Source organism: Triticum urartu, chromosome 2A (genome assembly GCF_056163025.1).
Source record: "Triticum urartu cultivar PI428250 chromosome 2A, HENAU_Tu73, whole genome shotgun sequence".
NCBI classification, from domain to species: Eukaryota; Viridiplantae; Streptophyta; class Magnoliopsida; order Poales; family Poaceae; genus Triticum; species Triticum urartu.
The window spans coordinates 696500646-696518651 of record NC_141874.1 but is presented as its reverse complement, the minus strand read 5'-3'; the positions used below and the strand labels follow the sequence as shown (position 1 = coordinate 696518651).

The 18006-nt window shown below is 43.9% G+C and overlaps 1 protein-coding gene across 1 annotated transcript; it reads left to right on the top strand.

Moving 5' to 3' along the window:
* Nucleotides 1–6946: 6946 nt before the first annotated feature.
* On the top strand, nucleotides 6947–13450 carry LOC125539812 (phosphatidylinositol 4-phosphate 5-kinase 9). Its single transcript, XM_048703330.2, has 10 exons — nucleotides 6947–7092; nucleotides 7165–7370; nucleotides 9042–10219; nucleotides 10731–10898; nucleotides 11246–11411; nucleotides 11647–11757; nucleotides 12183–12370; nucleotides 12457–12614; nucleotides 12710–12881; nucleotides 12977–13450. Exons 1-10 carry the CDS (start codon nucleotides 7050–7052, stop codon nucleotides 13260–13262), a joined length of 2676 nt encoding a protein of 891 aa, XP_048559287.1. The 5' UTR covers nucleotides 6947–7049; the 3' UTR covers nucleotides 13263–13450.
* Nucleotides 13451–18006: the final 4556 nt, after the last annotated feature.

Below are 18006 nucleotides of genomic sequence, written 5' to 3'. Positions count from 1 at the left end.
GATGCAGAGGCATGATGTAATTGATATCTTCTCGATATTAATATATGGAATCATTTATCAAAAAGAAATGGAGTGATCGCTCCAGCTTGCCGGAGCTTCAGTCCACAACCAACTCATTTTTTTCCGTCTTAGAAATCTCTAACAGACAACCACAATTTGAGAACGAAAAGTAGTCAACTTAATACGAATTGATCAAAATGTCTGGCATTCATATAGTAATTCCATTTCTTCCTCTCTCTATGTTTGAGATCGATTTAAGAACACAAAAATCACCGCCCTAACATCTTTCTACCTATCACATGTCAGCAACATGTGGCCGTATGCATCGTTCTGATATAGAGGCCGGGGAATCCCCCTTTTCGAAAAAAATCACATGTCGGCAACATGAGCTACGAGTAGCTTAAGTATTAAGTGCTATAGTTGATATCGATCAATCGCTAGAAGTTATCACGCGCTTTGCCGCACCATTCTGGGTGGTCTTATCATGGCTAGCCACTGGGCTGTGGGCTTTAGTTATTACTGGGCTTGGTGTTGTTTCTTGCAATGGTGCTGTCCTTCACTTTTGTTGGAGGCATAATTCAGATGTGACGGAAAATACAGTGTTAGTTACATGTGACATGTGTGCTACCGGAAATTCAAACACACAAGGTCGACCACAGAGGCAGATGACTATGCTCCCAGCAGGTAACAAAGTAGTACTAGCGTCACGTGAGATGCAAAGGGACATAGACACGTCACTCATAACTACACTTGGGCCCGACAACCATTCACAAATGGGCCACCCACTTGCAATCGGGGCCCAATGCAGGTTGTGTCCTAGCCTCGATGCACCACAAGCTTCCCTTTCCACGGAGCATTTTGATGTGGTGACATGTGAATAAAAGTAGTAGTTGCAGTGATATATGCATAGCGGATTTTGATGTCCAAACAGGACATCTTGCGAGCTCATTGCCAATATGAAACTTATAGCCTAGGTATAGCTAGCGGGCAACTGAACTGAACTGAACTGTTAGATTTCAAGAGAACACACGCGCGCATGTGATCGATGCATGTGATCGGGCTTAATACGTATGCATTGTGTGCATGGTGCATGCATGCAGAAGATTGATGGATTAGCTAGTTATATATAGTAGAAAAAGGAAAATTTGTAGACGCATGCATGCTGAAGGAATGGAAGGGAGGGGCAATATACCCAAGAGCATCTTTAGCGAATCCCCTAAAATCACGCGAAACTGGTTTTACGGGTTGCAATTTCATCAGGCGGAACAAATACACAATATGGTATTCGATAATTCAAAAAACTACTCACGAGAATTTGTTTAGTGAGATCGCGCAACAGTTCATCAAACATAGTTCACAAACGGAGACGAACAACAGAGAGAGTTCATACAAATTACAAACCAAACCCTAGATAAATGAAACCCTAAACCCTAGGCTTCATGGATCGAACTCGCTGCGATGCGGGGTGTTCTCGATGTTGAGGTAGAACTGCACAGCGGAGTTGCGCTACGCCCACACAAACATGTGCTCCTCCCACGCTTCCTCCCAAAGGCGCATAGCATCTAGGTCACCGATTGTCGCCGCCTTCTTGGCCTCCAAAAGGGCCGCCATGGTCTCGTGGGTCCGCACTACATATGGCGTAATGTGCTTGTCGAGCACATCCCAGCCGCCGAGCACCCCCTCCCACTGCTCCAGGAGAGGCGGCCACGGTCCCGTGCCTGCTTGGACCACGCCGCCTTGCACTCGTCGTCCTCGTCACTCCACGGCACAGTGTTTCTCGACCTTCTGGGCTCTGCATCGTGCGCGTGAGGCTGCGGCGGCAATGGGTGCCAGGCACGCTTGCTCGGAGGCACACCCCCACGGCTCCCACCCACCCCGATGTGCCCCCCCCCCCACGGTCAGGGCCAGATTCGAAGGCCATTGATCTGCCGGACTTTGACAAAATGGTGCGGAGAGGAGCGAGAAATTGCTCGCCTGACTTGGCTAAGGCAAGCGACGAAGGAGATGAAACGCGGTGAGGGAATCAGGGAGGCTAAACCTATATGTCCCCTCGGTACCGTTCATATAGTGGAAGAGGGGATCCTTATCCGGTGCACCGGATATTTTTATCCGGGTCCGGCTAATATGCGGTGGTTGTTCAGGCGAAAAAAAACTCTCAAAACTGCATATCGGCCGAAATTTTTCGGGTCGAGGACTTTTTAGGGGATCTACTAGATATGCTCTAAGCTAGATAGCTAATGCGGTTTGCTAGTGTGGAAAGAAGAAGAAAGTCGGACATGGACTATCTAATTTGGTTAATTTGTTAGGGCATTATCGCATAGCACGGACGAAATTATGATCTTCTCTATTTTTTGTCGGGTAAAAGGAGTTTTATTTTGATATCATAGATATACAGTCGAGTGGTAAAAAATTATCAATACATGGTGGTCTTGGTGCAACCAAAACGCCGTGGTGTGCTCTCTTTTTTCGAAAAGGACCAGATCTACTATAAAAATTCATCGACAGTACAAAAAATCCCAAATGTAATAAAAATTATATCAAAATTCTGGGAGCACAGAGCCGCCAGCCCTATTTTGATCCCTAATAATTTTCTATGAAATAAACTTCCTATCCACCATTAAAGTTATAATCTCAGTAATATGATGATCATATGCCAAAGGGCCTCCTTGGAGTCCTGAACAAATGATTGGGAGGTTCTCTGTTAGCCTCCCTATCTCAGCCTCCCTCTCTCGTGACGAAAGATGATGTGTCCCTGCACACGAGCTGCATCCTTTATCTCGGCAATGATGTGACTATACACATCCTTGTAGTTTCCAACTTTCCATGTATGCTCAGTTGGCACCTAGTGTACAATAAAGTAAAGTGGTGTAGTGTATGGGCCGGTGTAGTTGGATGGAAAAGAAATATATGCCCAGCTACTACCTAGCTATATGGCCGGGTTGATAAAAGTTCTTTGTTTCCTTCTTTCTGATACAGATTGGGGTAATGGAGGGGAAAGGCTACAAGCTTAGCTGTCTAGTGTAGTCGATCAATCTAGTGGATCCCAAACCAAACAGACAAATTAGTGAGTACCTAGGAAATAGTTGCCCACATGCCGAAAATTGTTTTTGGAGGCCATCTTAAAAAAAATCAATACTTGTCAAAATTCATATTTTTACGTTTCAAAAAAAAATCTGAAAAAACTACAGATATACATGAAGACATAATGCACATGTGCGTAAATTTTCATGATGCAATACGCTGAAATGAGAGTTGTGCAGAAGAAAAAAAACAAATCCATGGCTTTTCAGCAATACGTTCGTCCTCAGAATCCATAAATTTGTATTTGTACAGGTCACAATTCAAGTTATTTTATCTTGAATTTTTACACACACATATATACATCTCATCCCCATATACATGCTTTTTTAGATATATTTTTGAAACCAAATTTTTTTAATTTTTTCAATTTTTTCTGCCTCCATGGAGCCCGGTCACCAGAACACCGTACTTCCCCAAAATACACTTTCTCCCCTACCCCCTACACCACCAGCCGAACTACCGGCTCTCATTACCCGTGGCTAGTGGGTGGGCACTGTCACGCACCGCCTCACCGACCGGCTAAGATGAGGCGCCTCCAGCCGTCCCCCGCTCCCCATCTCCAGTCCTAGCGGCCACACCGCCGTTTGCACCCGTGTTGTTAATCAACGGCGATCTTAGAGCATTTTTAGCAGATTCCCTAAAACACCTCTGGCCCAAAAGATTCTGGCCGATATACAACTTTAGGCCTCTTTTTGGCCTAAAGAGCCACTGCATATCGGACGCACCGGATAAGCACCCCATCGCACACTATATGAGCGGTACTAGGGGCATATAGGGTTAGCCTCCCTGATCCCCTCTGCCGTGTTTTATCTCCTCCACCGCTAGGCTTAGCCAAGTCCGGTGAGTAATTTCTCGCTCCTCTCTGCATCATTTTCTCATAGTCCGGCAGATTGATGGCCTTCAGACCTGACAAATTTGAAATTATCCCGTATCATTTTGCGTACCTGTTGCGGCTGACAAATTTGCAACCGGTAAAACCCAAGTCTGGGGGTAACTTAGCCGGGACGAAACATGCAAGGACAAAATTAACAGTAATTTGACTCAGTCGTACACGCATGCATGCACACAGTAAAATATGTTCTTGGTCGCACCCACAGGACGCGTGTACGCATGCAGCATCATCCATCTCCTTGTTTAATCAGTCTATCTATTACTTACGCAGTAGCAGATCGTTGTCACATCGACCGTGGCCACGGGCAATGCACGCGACTTTCGAGGCAGCGCGAGCGAACGCCGCGCCTAGTGGGCGTACGAAAGGACTTTGATTAATCTTCTCCGATCAGTCCCAATCATACTATATATAGGTTTTGATCAGGCTTAGCGTATGGGCAACACCTTCTTCTCCTTGTTTTAATATGCCCAATTAGTGCACCTGGCTGGCTGCTAGCTAGCTAGACACGTAGTAGTAGTAGCTTGCTATTAGATCACAGATGATTTCAATCGGTCATGTGATAGATGCCTTGTACTATGTGACCTTTGATGCTCAATCTAGCGCTGTGCTTACAGTCTTAATTGTCGAAAAGGGCGCTACAATCTGATTGATTAAAGTAGAAGTAGTGCACAGGCGATACTCCTACCTTTCGCTGTTGTAGACCAGGGAAAACATTGTAGTAGCAGCTTTTGGCTTTCTTCTTCTACTACTATTTCTAGCCTAAATTTAAGGCGCCTCGAAAAGATATACAAGTATGGACTAGCATTTTAGGTTTAGTTTCTTCTTCTATTTCTAGCTAGCCACTTGACTAGTTATGGGCTTATACCGCCACGAAAAGATACACCACTGTAGATCTATTCACCTATCTAGCTTGTTGATAAGGAGGAAGAGAATAAAATAAAAACTCCCAGTATGCTCTGATTGATTGATTCGTGTACTCCCAATATATACTCCTTTCGGTTCCTTTGTACTCTATGTATAATTTTAAAAGTTTTTTTCTATCTGGTGTATGTATTACCATCCGCACCAATGCATATTGGAAAGGATACTTTTTTTTAATCTAACGACCAAAAGCATCAAATCATAGCTCAATTTCAAATATGAAGTTGCTTACCGCACATACCGTATGGTGTGGCAAGGATATATTAATTGGAGGTTGCCCCACAGTCCAAGAACAATGCATCCAGCCATGCAAGTAACCCAGGTCTAGAGTAATATACAAACCAAAAATAAATAAAGAGGGAGAGGGATGCTACTATCTGCTCCGGAGCTCAAATGCTTTTCATGAACAGTAAAATTAAAAAAAAGTGATTTTTTTCTGTGACGAACTTTGATAAATGTTTTGGGTGCTTGCAAAATTTATTATGAAATGATATTTGTGAAAGTCGTGGTAAGGAAAACAAAATTGCTGCTCTAAAAATGCTATTTTTTGAAAGCGTTTTGGAGTACAGATTTTGTTTTAGCATTGACTTCTATGAATTTCATTTCTTGATGAAAATTTTCAAGCACTCAAACATTTTTCAAAGTTTGCCACATTTTCTTCTTCTTAATTTCATGAAATTTTTTGATTTTTTTCCTTCTTATTTTACTATTCATCCTAAGCTCATTTGAGCTCGGGAGCATAAGAGGACTTTCGGAGAGAGGGTATCTCTTTTCTTGATAAGGAGGCGTATATATATTTACTTGGGAACGTCATTCATGGCGGAGAGTGGTTTATCTACCGTTCACGGGATATACCTTGCATTGATCCATCGTCCGTGGTTGCTTTGAGATTCATGCTACTTTTTTGGTTGTTGTCAAAATTTATCTCGTTTCAAAATATCTGGTTGTATTTTTTCTTATTTCAACATGTATCTTCATATTTTATATGGATAAAAAACATATTTTTTTACCAGGCTTGCAGATACATGATGGTACACAATACTCCTTCCGTTTCAAAATAATTGAAGTTTTAGGATTGTCAAGCCAAAATTCATTAAGTTTGAGAAAGTCTATATAAAAATATATCAACACATGTAAAACCAAATTTACTTCGTTAGTCATTATGAAATGAATATTTATATTAAATATATTTGATACCATAGAGCTTTGCGGGTTTTCTATAGACTATGTCAAACTTGAAAATGTTTAACTTGGGAAAACCCTAGAACTTCAATTATTATGAAAGGGATGGAGTAAAACAGAAAGAAATACTCAATGTAATGCTTTGAAATAAGAAAATTTCAAAAAAAGGCAAGAAAATAGCATGACAGTCAAAGCAATCACGAATGGTAATTCATGCACATGATGTCCCATGCATGGTAGAATTGCTTTTCACATGCATGGTGTGGCATACAGGGAAGTAAAGTAAACTCTCAAAGGAAAAAAAGAGTAAAAAGTAAAGTAAACGAGTGCGTTTGATGCAGTTTTGGCCTGTTTGGTTGCCTGAATTGCTCTGTAATCTTGACCTGCACGATCTTAAAGCACCTTTGGGCCTAGCCTTAAAGGAACGCTCGGATCGATCATTTCTCTAGAGCTAGAACCAAGCGATGCAACTCGAGGGATGTGGATGGAGACGGTTGCATGCACGGAGACACGCGGGAGGTGAAGTATTTTGTCCCAAAACAACTGCCAAATGTTGGCTAGAGATTGATTGCATACCAAGCCAATCTCACAAAAGGTTATCAAATTTTTTGACTTTGCTAAATATTGGCAATGCCAAATGTTAGTAGCAAATCAATCAGTCTCTTCGTTACCAAGTTGTCTCACATAAAGATGCCAATATCTGATAAGTCTTGGTATTGGCAACTTTTGACAATACCGACATTAGGCTAGCCAAATATTGGCAGCAAACCAATCATGGAAATACTTCGTCACGTCGGCAAGGGTGAAGATCGTACGTAGCAGGATGTAGTATATCAATTGTGAGCAGGCTGTCAGCCGTAGGTGACGGAGCAGCCAGCGCGTACGTACCTACTGCATTTTCATACTACTCACCAGTAGCGAGCAAGAAGAAGTCGAGAGACAGAGAAGAGGGCTAGCGGTCACATCTTCTCACATGGCGCCATGTGCAACAGCTCGGCCAGTTGCTTGCTTCACCGGTAAGTAAATAAACAAATTCTACAGTGAATAGACTGGTAAGATCGAATTGTCTTGTCACGTTTGCTATGCAGGAACTGCAGCAGCAGCTGGCAGCCATGAACAGGCACTGTCATTTCCAAGCAACCCATCCCATGCAGCAGTATATACCATACACACACAAGAAAAAGAGGAGAGGGGAGGAGAGAAGAGAAGAGACGAGAAGCGTACAGAGAGTTTTCTTCTCCTTCTCCTTGCTCTTTGTGGCGCGGCGCCGCATTGCAACTGCATCCATCGATCGGTAAGCAAAGCAACCCAACTCACTCATCCATCTCTCGCCGCCGGGCCTTGATCCATTCCCTCCTCTCGCGTTGCTGTTCATAGTCATAGCTCTACGTTTTCTCTTGATTCCCTTCGATTTATCCTCTCTCGCTCCTGTCCTGGCTGAGAGCACATCGTGTTTCTTCAATTCCTTATATCCTTGCACCGTTGCACGGATGGATCATGGATCCTTGTTCTGCCTGCTCTACATGGGCATCCCTCCTACTCCGTCCGAATTAAGGGCTCATTTGATTCAAAGAAATTCTATAGAATTTTCGGAGGATTGAAATCCTTAGGATATTTTTCAATGTTGGTCTTTTGATTAATAGGATTGGATCCCATAGGAATTTTTTCTATCAAATCTTTTGTACTACAATTCATAGGAATCTAACATCCATTCATACCTCTTTTTATAATTTCTTTGTTTTCTTGTGGCATCAAACAATCCTTACTAATCCTATCGAATTCAAATAGGCATGCCATTTCAATCCTATATTTTTATCTATTCCTGCGTTTTTAAAATCCTGTTAATCAAAGAGGTCCTAAATGATGCAACCTCTATACAAATCATATAAAGACTTGTATAGATATTGCCTCAATTAATTTGGATCCAAGGGAGTACATAAATTTGCGCGTTTGATATTTACATGCTGCCTGAATTTTTTTGCTAAGTCGATTTCGCAGAGAAGAAGATGAGGGCAGAGGCACATGCGAAGCGAGGCCCTCGTCAGGGCCTTGCCAGAGACGGGGACGACATGGCTAGCAGCGGCGTTGCCGACGTTGGCCAGGATGAGGGGTTCCTAGGTGCGGGGTGGGGCCTTTTTTTTTACCGTGACTCGGATTAGAAGATAGTGAACTTGCCCGGAGACGGGGACGATGCGCCTGCCGCGCACCGTCCGCGTAGGCCAGGAACCACTAATACGCCCATAACGTTAGCAGGTAGCCGATGAATGTTGAGTACTTGTGGATTCATCAGCCAAGAATGTACTCCCTTCATCCCATAATATAAGATGTTACTGTTATGGGACAAAGAGTATCATTTAGCGAGCTAGCCTCCTTGCAGAGCATGTGTATGTGAGAGTTTCATTTTAGCTTCTACGACACCGGGCGGGATGAGCAACCCTATACCACGTGTAGCCACACTGGGACATGGGTTCTTAGGTGCGATGGGGTGGTTTTCAGTTTTGGATTGTCCCTCAGATTATGTAGCAACCTCGCCGGAAGCATGAACGGGGCGGTGAGCGGTGGCGAGCGGCGGGAGGTGAGGCAAGGATGGGAGAAGAGTTGGGCCCAGCCGTTGGATTTTAATCCAAGGGCCGAGGAAAAACCAGTCGACTCACATGTAGATCCACTGCTAAGCTAGTACGTACTCTACGTAGTAATCGGAACTCATGTAGTAGGTACTCTACGTAGTAATCGGGACTCATCAGAGCCACCGCGACGCCCCTATGATGTGACAATTAATAACACTCTTGATTTCATACATACGCACACATATCAAGATCAACCAGCACTACAAGTTACAACATCACTATAGCTACACCTCCTACAAGAAGGTCAACTTGCATGCATGTTCAACCTGAAACCAAATTAACTCTTTGTCGATTCATGTATGAATATGTCTCTCTCTTAACTTCGCATTCCTCTGCAGGACAACCTGATTAGCATGCAACGCAGGACAGCAGCCCCTGCGGCCAGCAGCAACCCCCCAGCGCGCTCTCATCAAAGCCATCCCGATGCCGCTGCTTCGTTGACAAATTCTGCCGGGGAGCTCACGCTACCCAACGGCGACCTCTACTCCGGCACGCTGTCGGGGGGAGTACCGGAGGGCACGGGGCGGTACGTCTGGTCAGGCAGCGGCTGCGTGTACGAGGGCGGGTGGAGGCGGGGGATGAGACACGGCATTGGAAGGACGGAGTGGCCGTCGGGGGCCGTCTACGAAGGCGAATACTCCGGCGGCTTCATGGACGGCGAAGGAACACACGTCGCCGCCGGCTCTTCCTCCTCGTCCTCTTACAAGGGTCAGTGGAAGCTGGACCGCAAGCACGGCCTCGGGCTCCAGGCGCACGCCAATGGCGACGTGTACCAGGGCGCCTGGGTCCAGGGCCAGATGGAAGGCCAGGGCAGGTACACGTGGGCCAACGGCAACAGCTACGTCGGCACCATGAGGAACGGCCTCATGTCCGGCAAAGGTGTCCTCACGTGGAGCACCGGGGACTCGTTCCAGGGGAACTGGGTCGCCGGCGTGGCGCACGGCTACGGGCTGTACACCTGGGAGGGCGGCGGGTGCTACCTCGGCACCTGGAGCAGGGGGCTCAAGGACGGGAAAGGCACCTTCTACCCTGAGCGCCGCAGGGTTCCCGCCGCTCGCCTCGACGACCTGAGGAAGAGGGGCGTGCTGCCCGACGTCTCCTTCGGCGCCGGCGCGGACCCAGAGCCCGCGGAGGCGGATGCGAGTTTGTCCAGGAGGAACTCAGGCCTCGGGCGGCCTCCGATGAAGAAGCGGCCGTCCCTGCAGAGACGCCGGAGTATCGGCGCGGCCATCGGAGTGGCCGTCGGGGTGGTCACCGGAGGTCCTGCAGGTCCTGGGAAAACGCTGAAATGTGAAGACACGGCTGGTTCCCTCTCCCAGATACTCGAGAGGGAGTACGCGCAGGGCGTCCTGATCAGCGAGGTCGTGCTGGATAAGAGCCTCCCGGATTCGCCGTCGTCCAAGAAACCGAGACTTGGACGGAGCAGGAAGGTGAAGGATGCCAAAAGGCCTGGAGAGACGATAATTAAAGGGCACCGGAGCTACGATCTGATGCTCTGTCTGCAACTTGGAATCAGGTAATGCATAACTCGGTACGGAATTAGTTATCCCTCAACTAATTCTGTAGTTGTACTAAGCTCGAGACACTTATTTTGAGACTGATACTCCGTACAAGGCATCCCAATCTAAATTTTCAACAGTTTCCTTCTATACATTGCTGTGACCTATGAAGCCTAGCTATGACCCGATAATTTAGTTTCCTTTATCGACATGAGAGTGTTACTGTCTCTAATTAAGGTTGAATGTGGCTGCACGCCTGTACTCAAGGTTTTGGTTACCGGGCGGTAAATTCGGTTACCACCCGGTAACCGCACATCTCGTTGCCCCACGGGAAATTGCCTTACCGAGGAAAAAAACGAATTTTAAAATGTGAATGAATTTGGCTGAATTTTTTTCAGACTCAAATTCATTAAAAAATCGTTTGGGAACTGCCCGGTATTTTTAGCTTACCGCGGTAACCAGATACCTTGGTGCCCCATAAGATATTCTTCTGCATCCAGAATCAAAAACCTTGGTCCTACTACTCAGGTACACAGTTGGGAGGATTACTCCGATTCAGGAGCGTGAAGTGCGAGCTTCTGATTTTGGCCCCAAAGCAAATTTCTGGATGAACTTCCCCAAAAACGGATCGCCGCTTACTCCTTCACATCGTGCTCTAGATTTCAAGTGGAAGGACTACTGCCCAATGGTTTTCAGGTTTGTACTTCACTTTTCATTCAACATGAGTATATTGTTGGTCAGCATGTGTTCTTTTCATTATCTAAAAAATTATGTTCTTCTGTTGATCTAGTACATTCGTATAACTTAGCTTAACACAAGAAAAAAAATTATAAGGATGTCATCGAGTAACTTGAGTAGTTCAATGGCTGAAGTGTTACCCTGTTGCAATCAATCTGAATATTGTTCTGCAATGATCGATATTCAATGCTTATTAACTCACACAATTTGAAATTTATTTGTTTCAGTAGCTAGTGAGACACCCTTGCAGTATTTTATTTTTCAGAACATAACAAGACTAATTTCTTGGTAGAATTTGATTATAGAAATTTGAGGGAGATGTTCAAGATTGATACAGCAGATTACATGATTTCCATTAGTGGAAGTGATGCACTTAGGGAGCTATCTTCTCCTGGAAAGAGCGGGAGTATTTTTTTCTCATCACAAGATGACCAGTTTATGATCAAGACTCTTCGGAAATCAGAAGTGCAGGTTCTCTACCAATTCCAGCTCTTAATAGCAATAGCAAGATTCAAATGATCTGGAGCTTGCATGTCTCACCCAACACTTGATCCAAAACGGATATGTTCAATGATCCAGAATTGTTAGCTTATCTGAACCAGTTTCCTAGTTCACTTAATGAATCATATTTGCACTTGAATCAATTTTTTCCTTTTTGCCCATTTTCTTACATGTACAACATTGATATTTACTTGACATCATGCAGGTTCTTCTGCGTATGCTTCCATACTATTATCGTCATGTCCATACCTATGAGAATACACTTGTAACTAAATTTTTTGGCCTCCACAGGGTGAGACCTTCCAGCGGTCAAAAGGTAGTGACATTATTAACTCTTGCTTGAACTCCCTATTGTCTCATTTAAAGAATAGAGTCTTAGAATTCATCAAAAAAATACAACTTCGACTAGTACTGTACTGCCTACAAAACCTTCTTATTTAGTTCATGTCAAAATAATACTATTGGGTTTTCAAGAGAAGTGGTTTAATAATATAATTATTTTGGCAACTCAAAAATAGAATAATTATTATCTTACGACTTCCGATGACATATCACAGTTGCAATTGATAGTCAATGTTGCAGAGACTGTCTAAAGCTTCTTATATTTTTTTTAACGGCATATATTTATTTCCTTCATCTTAAAATGATATTAGTTGTCTGATCTGATATTTCATATTCTAGCTACTTTTCAAATGATGGTAAAAACTTAATCGTGTATTTTTGTTTTTGTTGTATATGCAGTTTCGATTTGTAGTGATGGGCAACATGTTCTGCACAGAACTTAGAATTCATCGAAGATTTGATTTGAAAGGTTCGTCTTTGGGCCGTTCTACGGAGAAAATTAAAATTGACGAGAACACGACACTGAAAGATTTGGATCTGAACTATTCATTTTATCTCGAGCCTTCTTGGCGGGATGCTTTGCTTAAGTAAGCATGTTCACTGAGAAAAAACAGCTTATTCTCATGACCATTTTATCTTTGTAACAACCATGCTATGTTCTTATTCTGTGTAGGCAGATTGAAATCGATAGCGAATTTCTAAGGAACCACAGTATAATGGATTACAGTTTGCTTCTTGGTTTCCATTACCGGGCTCGTCGAAACCTACAAATAGGATCATCATGTCCTGAAAGCATTTTGCCAGATAAACTAACCATTCTTTCGGAAGCAGGTAAGAATGCAATCTATATCTTATTTCTCTGAGTATGTTTTCCAAATAACACATTTCGCAATAGCATGTTTTGCTTGCTGATATCAATAACGCAGATGCCGCGGAGGAGGATTCCGCTTATAATTATCGAGGCGGGCTGATTTTGGTGCAGCGAGGCAGTGACAAAAATGGTTCAGATGCTGTTGGCCCGCACGTAAGGGGGAGCCGCCTGCGTGCGCCGTCGGGTTGTTTCGAGGAAGTAGATCTTCTGATTCCAGGCACAGGAAGGTCATTACAAATTGATTTCTGTTGTTCCATCCTCATGTTCTTCCAATGCTAAATGTATGATCTGAGATGATTGAATTTGTTGTGAAATTGAATAGGCTCCCCATCCAGCTAGGGGTCAACATGCCGGCGAGAGCGGAGAAAGAAGAGAAACAAGAAGAAGGCAGCAAATCACTCCATCACATGTATGATGTGGTGCTCTACATAGGGATCATTGATATTCTGCAGAAGTACAACATGACAAAGAAGATTGAGCATGCATACAAGTCCATCAAGTATAAGTATAACCCCTTGTCAATATCTGCAGTTGAACCTCAATTCTACTCGGAGCGTTTCCTCAAGTTTGTCGGGACCGCCTTCCCACAAAACTCATCTAATCAATAAATCATCTTTCTTTCCTCCTCTCTTGCTAGAAAAAATGTAAAAAAAAAGGGAAATCCAGGGAAGTGTGTTTGCTTGATATATTAATGTTGTGCATGTGTATGGTTGAGACCGTTGGAGGCAATGTATGTATGTATATTTGTCAAAAGCAACATAGACAAAAGAAGGCATCAGCGAGGGCTCATTATGAATGGATTTGGTTGTGGATTTCTGTCATATTGACTTACCAACCACCCCACTCTCACGGCTCTCCTGGCCCTGCTCATTGGCACCCTCCTCATTGCCGTGGCAAGAGCCTTAGCCTTAGTCGCTGTCACCGGCATTGGCGCTGGAGGAGGCGGCTACAATGGTGATGGAGGTCAGGGAGAAGGCGGTGGAAGCTCCGGTCATCATTATGGCTATGGCTATGCACTTGTCCTCCTCCCACCCGACGATGTTTGCTATCCAGTGTAACGCTCCGGACACACCCGCCGGTGGTCGTTACTCCTGGCGGGATCTAGATTGTCCCCACAGATCAATACTAGTCTTTTCTGCGCACTTTGTCCTTACTCGTGCGCACCCGGGAGCAACTTTCTGGTCGGTCACCCATCCTGAAACTACTCCTACTTGAGCACGCTTAAGTCTGGAGTTCTGTCTGAATGGACTCCCGGAAAAAAAGGAATTTCTTATTGATATGAGTAGTCTATCATCCCTAATAAGCCAGGCTATCATATCCAGCGGCGTCCCTCATTGTTGATGTTTCACTCCTTGTCACTGTGGATAACAACGATGCGCGTGAAACATAGGGCGGGGAGCTTACGACCATCGATGTTGGGAAATGCAGTATTTCAAAAAAATTCCTACGATCACGCAAGATCTATCTAGGAGATGCAAAGCAACTGAGAGGAGAGAGTGTGTCCACATACCCTCGTAAACCGAAAGCGGAAGCGTTAAGTAACGCGGTTGATGTAGTCGAACGTCTTCGCGATCCAACTGATCAAGTACCGCACGCATGTCACCTCCGCGATCTGCACACGTTCAACTCGGTGACGTCCCTCGTACTCTTGATCCAGTTGAGGCCGAGGGAGAGTTTCGTCAGCACGACGGTGTGATGACGGTGATGATGAAGTTACCGACGCAGGGCTTCGCCTAAGCACTACAACGATATGGCCGAGGTGGAAATCTGTGGAGGGAGGCACCGCACACGGCTAAGACAACTGTCAACTTTTGTGTTCTAGGGTGCCCCCTGCCCCTGTATATAAAGAAGCAAGGGGGAGGCCGGCCGGCCCTCATGGGGCACGCCCCGAGTAGGATTCCTACTAGGAATAGGAATCCTATTCCTAGTAGGTTTCCAACAAGGGAAGAGAGGGGGAAGGAAGGAGAGGAAGAAAGGGAGAAGGAAAGGGAGGGGGCGCCGCCCCCTCCTAGTCCAATTCGGACTCCTCAAGGGGGGGGGGGGGCGTCCAGCCCTAGGGCCCTCTCCTCTCTCTCACACACACAAGGCCCATGTTGGCCCATTAGTTCCCCTGGGGTTTCCGATAACCCCCCGGCACTCCGATATTTATCGGTGACCCCGGAACTCATCCGGTGTCCGAATAACATCGTCCAATATATCAATATTTATGTCTTGATCATTTCGAGAATCCTCGTCATGTGCGTGATCACATCCGGGACTCCGAACTACCTTCGGTACATCAAAACACATAAACTCATAATACCGATCGTCATCGAACGTTAAGCATGCGGACCCTATGGGTTCGAGAACTATGTAGACATGACCGAGACTCATCTCCGGTTAATAACCAATAGCTGAACCTGGATGCTCATATTGGTTCCTACATATTCTACGAAGATCTTTATCGGTCAAACCGCATAACAACATACATTGTTCCCTTTGTCATCGGTATGTTACTTGCCCGAGATTCGATCGTCGGTATCTCAATACCTAGTTCAATCTCATTAGCGGCAAGTCTCTTTACTCGTTCCGTAATGCAACATCCGGCAACTAACTCATTAGTCACATTGCTTGCAAGGCTTATAGTGATGTGCATTACCGAGAGGGCCCAGAGATACCTCTCTGATACATAGAGTGACAAATCCTAATCTCGATCTATGCCAACTCAACAAACACCATTGGAGACACCTGTAGAGCATCTTTATAGTCAATCAGTTACGTTGTGACGTTTGATAGCATACTAAGTGTTCCTCCGGTATTCGGGAGTTGCATAATCTCATAGTCATAGTAACATGTATGAGTCATGAAGAAAGCAATAACAATAAACTAAACGATCATAGTGCTATGCTAACGGATGGGCGAAGTCAATCACATCATTCTCTAATGATTTGATCCCGTTCATCAAATGTCAACTCATGTCTATGGTTAGGAAACTTAACCATCTTTGATTAACGAGCTAGTCAAGTAGAGGCATACTAGTGACACTCTGTTTGTCTATGTATTCACACATGTACTAAGTTTCTGGTTAATACAATTCTAGCATGAATAATAAATATTTATCATGATATAAGGAAACATAAATAACAACTTTATTATTGCCTCTAGGGCATATTTCCTTCAGTCTCCCACTTGCACTAGAGTCAATAATCTAGTTCACATCATCATGTGATTTCACACCAATAGTTCACACTTTTATGTGATTAGTTCACATCTTCATGTAACTAATACCCAAAGGGTTTACTAGAGTTAATAATTTAGTTCACATCGCCATGTGATTAACACCCAAAGAGTGATCATGTTTTGCTTGTGAGAAAAGTTTAGTCTACGGGTCTGCAACATTCAGATCCGTATGTATTTTGCAAATTTCTATGTCCATAATACTCTGCACGGAGATACTCTAACTAATTGCTCCCACTTTCAATATGTATCTAGATCGGTGTAAAAAGCTTGCATTGACGTAACTCTTTACGACGAACTCTTTTGTCATCTCCATAACCGAGAAATATTTCCTTAGTCCTCTAAGGATAATTTTGACCGTTGTCCAGTGATATACTCCTAGATCACTATTGTACTCCTTTGCCAAAATCATGCTAAGGTATACAATAGGTCTGGTACACAACATAGCATACTTTATAGAACCTATGACTTAAGCATAGGGAATGACTTTTCATTATCCTTCTATTTTCTGCCGTGGCCGGGTTTTGAGTCTTTACTCAATTTCACACCTTACAACTCAGGCAAGAACTCCTTCTTTTGACTAATCCATTTTGAACTCCTTCAAAATCTTATCAAGGTATGTACTCATCGAAAATCTTATCAAGCGTCTTGATCTATCTTTATAGATCTTGATGCCCAATATGTAAGTAGCTTTACAGGTAATTCTTTCTTTGAAAAAACTCCTTTCAAATTCTCCTTTATGCTTTCCAGAAAATTCTACATCATTTTCGATCAACAATATGTTATTCACATATACTTATCAGAAAGGCTGTAGTGCTCCCACTCACTTTCTTGTAAATACAGGCTTCGCCGCAAGTCTATATAAAACTACATGCTTTGATCAACCCATCAAAGCGTATATTCCAACTCCAAGATGTTTGCACCAGTCCATAGATGGATCGCTGGAGCTTGCACACTTTGTTAACACCTTTAGGATTGACAAAACCTTTTGGATGCATCATATACAGCTCTTTTTTAATAAATCCATTCAAGAATGTAGTTTTGATATCCATTTGCCAGATTTCATAAAATGCGGCAACTGCTAACATGATTCGGACAGACTTTTAAGTATCGATACGAGTGAGAAAATCTCATCGTAGTCAACACCTTGAACTTGTCGAAAACCTTTTGCGACAATTCGAGCTTTGTAGATAGTAACACTACTATCAGCGTCCGTCTTCCTCTTGAAGATCCATTTATTCTGAATGGATCACCGATCATCGGGCAAGTCAATCAAAGTCCATACTTTGTTCTCATACGTGGATCCCATCTCAGATTTCATGGCCTCAAGCCATTTCGCGGAATCTGGGCTCATCATCGCTTCCTCATAGTTCGTAGGTTCGTCATAGTCTAGTAACATGACTTCCAGAACAGGATTACCGTACCACTCTGGTGCGGAACATACTCTGCTTGACCTACTAGGTTTGGTAGTAACTTGATCTGAAATTTCATGATCATTATCATTAGCTTCCTCACTAATTGGTGTAGGCATCATTGGAACTGATTTCTGTGACGAACTACTTTCAAATTCGGGAGAAGGTACAATTACCTCATCAAGTTTTACTTTCCTCCCACTCACTTCTTTCGAGAGAAACTCCTTCTCTAGAAAAGATCTACTCTTAGCAACAAAGATCTTGCCTTCGGATCTGTGATAGAAGGTGTACCCAATAGTTTCTTTTGGGCACCCTATGAAGACGCACTTCTACGATTTGGGTTTTAGCTTATCAGGCTGAAACTTTTTCACATAAGCATCGCAACCCCAAACTTTAAGAAATGATAGCTTAGGTTTCTTGCTAAACCACAGTTCATACGGTGTCATCTCAATGGATTTTTAGATGGTGCCCTATTTAACGTGAATGCAGCTGTCTCTAATGCATAATCCCAAACGATAGTGGTAAATTGGTAAGAGACATCATAGATCGCACCATATCTAATAAAGTACGGTTATGATGTTCAGACACACCATTATGCGGTGGTGTTCTAGGTGGCGTGAGTTGTGAAACAATTCGACATTGTTTCAACTGAAGGCCAAACTCGTAACTCAAATATTTTGTCTCCATGATCAGATCGTAGAAACTTTATTTTCTTGTTACGATG

Coding starts and splice junctions, on each gene's coding strand:
- LOC125539812 (XM_048703330.2), top strand. CDS start 7,050: ATGGCGCCATGTGCAACAGCTCGGCCAGTTGCTTGCTTCACCG. Junction 7,093..7,164: donor GCCAGTTGCTTGCTTCACCG/GTAAGTAAATAA, acceptor TTTGCTATGCAG/GAACTGCAGCAGCAGCTGGC. Junction 12,882..12,976: donor CTGATTCCAGGCACAGGAAG/GTCATTACAAAT, acceptor GAAATTGAATAG/GCTCCCCATCCAGCTAGGGG.